This window comes from Leptopilina heterotoma, unplaced genomic scaffold (genome assembly GCF_015476425.1).
Source record: "Leptopilina heterotoma isolate Lh14 unplaced genomic scaffold, ASM1547642v1 Lhet_81, whole genome shotgun sequence".
NCBI lineage: Eukaryota > Metazoa > Arthropoda > Insecta > Hymenoptera > Figitidae > Leptopilina > Leptopilina heterotoma.
Genome location: NW_025111185.1, coordinates 2,588,879 through 2,594,595, shown reverse-complemented (window position 1 = coordinate 2,594,595; position 5,717 = coordinate 2,588,879). Strand labels below are relative to the sequence as shown.

At 23.2% G+C, this 5,717-nt stretch overlaps 1 protein-coding gene across 1 annotated transcript; it reads right to left on the bottom strand.

Annotated features, from left to right (window-relative positions):
• Window positions 1-144: 144 nt before the first annotated feature.
• Window positions 145-5,625, bottom strand: LOC122511378 (methionine aminopeptidase 1). The gene is made up of 6 exons (XM_043626571.1): window positions 5,423-5,625; window positions 5,061-5,112; window positions 4,739-4,974; window positions 2,826-3,048; window positions 1,177-1,452; window positions 145-960 (listed from the first exon to the last, which is right to left on the bottom strand). The coding sequence occupies exons 1-6, from the start codon at window positions 5,531-5,533 to the stop codon at window positions 725-727; spliced, it is 1,134 nt and encodes a 377-aa protein (XP_043482506.1). The 5' UTR covers window positions 5,534-5,625; the 3' UTR covers window positions 145-724.
• Window positions 5,626-5,717: the final 92 nt, after the last annotated feature.

Here is a 5,717-nt window from a genome sequence, read left to right as displayed (position 1 = left end):
TATTTTTTATTTTTCGTATATTACCGAAAGACTGTTAAAAAAAAGAGAATGGTATAATTCCACTTATTTATTAAACTATATTAGATTTAATTTATTTATTTTCGATACGTATTTCTAATGAAGTGTTTTCATTGAAAAAAAATATGTTTTTTCTTTTTCTTTTATTTCACGTTACCTTTTGTTAACAATTTTGCTCGCAATTTTGTTAACCTTTTTTCAGTTAACGATATATAATATTGTGCTTTTATTTACACGACAATTAGTGCCTCTGAAGGATAAATAAATCCAAAGACCACCCGGTAAGAAGACTTGAATTTTAAAGAATTAAAATTTTCTTATTCTCAAGAAAAAAAGAATTATCATATTTAATCGACGATATTTCGTTTAATTCAGGAAATTCTCTTATTTTCGAAAATTGAAATACGAAAAATTGTTTTCTATTTCAAGAAGCGAGTATTCTATTATAGTATAGAATAATATTAGAATAGTATAGAATAATTCTAAATTGTAAAATAGAATTTTAGTAATGTAAGTTTAAATTTATTTTCTACTTATTTTAGGGAATTAAAAAAATTCAATTTCCGGAATTGAATGAAATTAATGAAATTAAGTATTCTTTTATAATTTTACTCCTATTCGAGTCTTGTTACTGGGACAATTATTTAATTAGGAAATTGTTAAAAATTTAATTCATCACTTTTTTGTTTTTGAATTGAATCGATTATTAAGCTTTATTATCCATGAACCATGGTTTTCCATCGGTGGTTCGTCGCTTTGTCAGAATATCACATCCTGTTTCTGTGACCAATAAAGTTTGCTCAAATTGTGCTGACCACAATCCATCGGTCGTCACAGCCGTCCAATTATCAGGCCACGTATCACTTTTCCACGTTCCTTGAGAAATCATCGGCTCAATCGTGAAACAATGTCCCGCTTTCATTACGCCAACCGCCTTATTTTCTAAAATAAAACGACACCTTTTTATCGTTTTGAGACTTGATTTTTACTTGAAAATTCTACGTCTTTTTTTCTTTCTTTCTTTTTTTCGTTCTTTCTTACTTTCTTGGAAATGGAAAACATTAATCTTTCTAGATTCAATCTTTTTTTCTCTTAATTTTAATTTTTCCCATCCATAATAATTTAATTTCTACGTAATTAATTAATTTTTTCACTTACTTGCGTAATGAGGAACATTTGGAGCAGTGTGAAAGAGACGATGAATTCCATGTCCGCAGTAACTTCTAACTACACTAAATCCATGCGCCTGGGCATGTTTTTGAATAACATTGCCAATTTCTCTATATTTTTCACCAGGTCGAACAATATCGATTGCTTTTGACAGACACTCGTGTGTGACTTCGACGAGTTTTTTCACCTCTGGCTTCACGTTGCCAACGAAGAAGGTTTCATTTAAATCGCCATGGAACCCGTTGTGATAAACTGTCACATCCACTGAAATTGAAAACATTTTTGCTTAACATAAAATATTAATTTTACGCGCGAAACGTGATGTTCAATTTATTATTATTATTATTATTATTATTATTATTATTATACAAATTAAAAAATTTTTTGTTTTCAAATTCAAATTTTTGAATAATTTTATAATTAAAATTTGAAAAATTCACTTATTAAGTACATAATTAATTATTATTATTTACATTTTCCTAAGATTGTAATGTAATTCTTCGCAAGAATTCAATTATTTTCGTAAATAATATTCTTTGGAAAAATTCAATTATTTTTTATAAACTGTAAAATTCTTCTCCGGAATTCAATTATTTCAAAAAAATTTACTAAAATTCTTCGCAAGAATTCAATTATTTTCATAAACAATAATATTCCTCGGAAGAATTCAATTATTATTTCTTAATTCGTTATAAAATTTTTCAAAAAGATTCAATTATTTTCTAAACTTTTTATACATTCTTCGAAACAATTCAATTATTTTTATAAATGGTAAAATTTTTCGCAAAAATTCAATTATTTTCTAAAATTTTAATAAATCCATGGAAACAATTTAATTATTTTTTTAAATAATTTGCAAAAATTCAATTATTTTTAATAAAATTTCAAAAAACAATTCAATTTTTTTATGAGTAGTAAAATTCATCGCAAAAATTAAATTATTTTTTTATAAATAATAAAATTCTTCAATGTTAATAACTTCAATAATCAAATATTCAAGTATAATTATTAACAGACACTATTATTTTTAAAAATTGAAAAAATTCTTTGCTAAATTCAATTATTTTCAAAATTTCCAATTAAAATTATTCAAAATAATTTAATTATTTACAAAAACTATAATAAAATAATAAAATTGTTTAAAAGAGTTAATAATTTTAATAAAATTTTAATAGTAAAATTATTAATTACAATTAAAAACAAAATCGATTAGGTATATTAAATAAATTAAAGAAATTTTTTTAAAGAATTCAATTATCTAATATTTTTTGAAAGAATTTAATTAAAATATTTTTTACATTTTAATAAAATTCCTTAAATGAATTAAAATATTTTAGAAAATTGTAATAATATTCTGAGAAGAATTTAATTATTTTCTAAAAATTTTAATAATATTCTTCGCGAGAATTCAATTATTTTCATAACTAATAAAATTCTTCGAAGGAATTCAATTATTTTCAAATTTTTTTAAACATTATTCTTTTCAAGAATTCAATGATTTTCAATACATTAATTTTAAAATTGAAAATATTTAAAAAGAAAAATTATTTAAAAAGTTAGGAAACAAAAAATCACTTATACAATATTCTTTTTCATTCGCATTATTTTTTTAAATGAAAGAAATATTAGAAACATACCATTGCAAATGTCACCATCTTGTAATGGCCTCTTATCGGGAATTCCGTGACAAATCACCTCGTTTACAGAAGTGCAACAACTAGCTGGAAATTCATAATAATTTAGAGGCGAAGGGTAGCAGTCTCTTTCGAGGCACGCTTCATGTACAATCCTATCAATCTCAGCCGTTGTCACTCCAACTTCAATAGCTTTAGCCGCTTCATCGAGAACTTCCCGACCAAGCTATATAAAAATTCAAGATTTATTATTTAAAAGATCATTTCTTATTAATAAAAAGAAATTTATCATCATTAAAAAAATTGTACTGTTGCAGAATTCACACTCGATAATAAATCGAAAAAAAGTAGCAAAAAGTAGCTTTAAGACTGCACAAAGTAGTAAAAAGTATCTATCGAAAAATTAAATTTGATGACTAAAAAATTAACTAGAAATTTAATTCAATCTTTTTAATTTATTTACAAGAATTTAACAATATCAAAAAATTTTAATTAAAATTTTTCAAACGACAAATTCTTTTTCATTATTTCCAAATTTCGACACTTGAATAAACTCTTTCAAACAAATAATTAAATACTTTTTTTCCACAAAAATTAATATCTTAAATAATTTCAATGTAAAACATTTTTGAAATTTAATTATTTCTAAAAATTACATCTGTAATTCTTTCAAAATTCAATGTTTTTTTTTTTGAATTTTTAAATAAAATTATTCAAAACTTTAATCATCTTTTAGGGAAAAAATAAATTAAGAATTTTTATAATTAAATGTATTTAAATATTATTACTGTTTTACAACGCAATTAAAACTTTCAAAGACAGAGAATTTAAAATCTTTTGAAATTTAATTAATTCTAAACATCCATACTATAACGCTTCTAAAACGTTGAATTATTATCTAAAATTTTATCTGAAATTTATTTTTAATTCAATTATTGTTAGAAAGTGTTTACGAGAATTAAAATTATTATTAACATTTAATAATTTTCAATTATTATCTGAAATTTATTTTTAAATCAATTTTTGTTTGAAAGATCCATGAGAATTCTATTATTTAGGTAAACACAAAAGCAAATAATTGATTATTTTTTAAAATTGAATTCTTGCAAAGTATTTTATCAAAAATTTTTTAAATAATTGAACTTTTTCAAATATTTTAATAAAATTTTAAAGAAATAATTGCATTTTTCCAAAGAATTCATTTTAAATTATATTCAAATTAAGAATTTAAAGTTAAATTTAATTTAATTGAAATCCTGCAAAGAATTTTATTATTCATGAAAATAATTGAATTCTTACAACGAATTTTATTAACATTTTTTTTTTTAAAATTGAATTTTTTTGAAGAATTGTTTATTAAAAATTTTTTCAAATAATTAATTTCTGTCAATACATTTTTTTAAAATAGTACTTCAAATAATTGAATTTCTCTGAAAATTTTATTATTTATTAAAATAATTCTTTTTTCGCGAAAAATTTTATTAAAATACATAGTAGATATTAAAAGTAATTGAATTCTTGGGAAGAAAAAATTTCTTACAATTTTTGAAAATAATTGAATCGTTTCGAAGAATTTAAAAAAAAAATTTTTTTAATTATTTCTAAGAATTTTATTAAATTTTTTTTTGAATTGTTTCTAAGAATTTTATTAAAATTGTTCAGTATAATTATTTTATTTCAATTATCAGCGAATTTAAAGTAGTGTAAATTCTAAAAAAAGAATAAAGTAGCTTTTATAGTGTCACAAATTTAGAAAAAGTATCCAAATAGTATCAAATCGCCAGTTGTTGAAATATTTTTTTAGACTACATTATTTATTTAGAATTAAAATTAGAATTAGATTTAGAAATTTAAATTTAGAAAACAATAAGTTTCTAGAATTTTCAAAAAACTGAAGTATTTATCTTTTAAAATACCTTGCAAGAAACACGCATCCCCTCAATTTCCTCATCATCTAGAACTTTAATTAAAGATGAACCTCTGACTTCTTGTTCTCCAAGGGGAATTCCTTCGGGATGTACGGCGTAATCTGGACGGGCTATAGCTGGGGGAACTAAACGACGTGATTCCTTTTTGTAAGGGCGTAATTTCCCACTGTAATGATAATGAGGCCAAGGATTGTATTCGCCAGACTTATTTGTTCCTTCTCCCTCTGGAATGACAAACGAAAAAAAAATTACCAAAATTCTATCTTCTTCTCCAAAATAAAAAAAAGTATAATTTACATTGCAAACTTACTTGCGAGTTTATGCAATATTTTGTGTTCTTTCCAGTTTCCCTTGAAACAATCCTACAACAAAATGGAAAAGATTAATCTTTCTAGATTCATCTTTTTTTCTCTCTTTTAATTCTAATCATGATAGAATCCTTCCGAGAAAGATATTTTTAGGTACAAGACATGACTACTGCTCGGAACTATTATAGAAAAACTATTTTTTTTTTATCAAAAAAAGTAAAAATCTAATAATAGTCGATTTTTTGATAATTACGTCATATAATAAATTACTTGAAAGAAGAAAGAAGAACTAAATAAATATTTTTCTTTCCTGAAAAAGAGAATTTAAACATGTTATCTAACCTCAAATTTTTCCAATATTTACCTGACTACAAAAATATGAATCCTTTATTCCAATTTTTAAACAAGTTGGACATTGCAATGTCCCAATTTGAGTGCAGTTTATTGAATTACACTGTCCGAATGCGAGTGCCATTATTTAAACGATTTTAAACAAAAACTTTTTTTTCAATATATGTTCTATAAACAGAATTCACAGAATTCTCTATAGTAGTGTCTAGTAGAATGAAGTTGGCATATTGTCGAAATGTAAAGATGGCGATAGTGAACGAACGATTGCTCTCATTGGTCACTTAAAGTTTGCGCGGGAATAAAAGCCA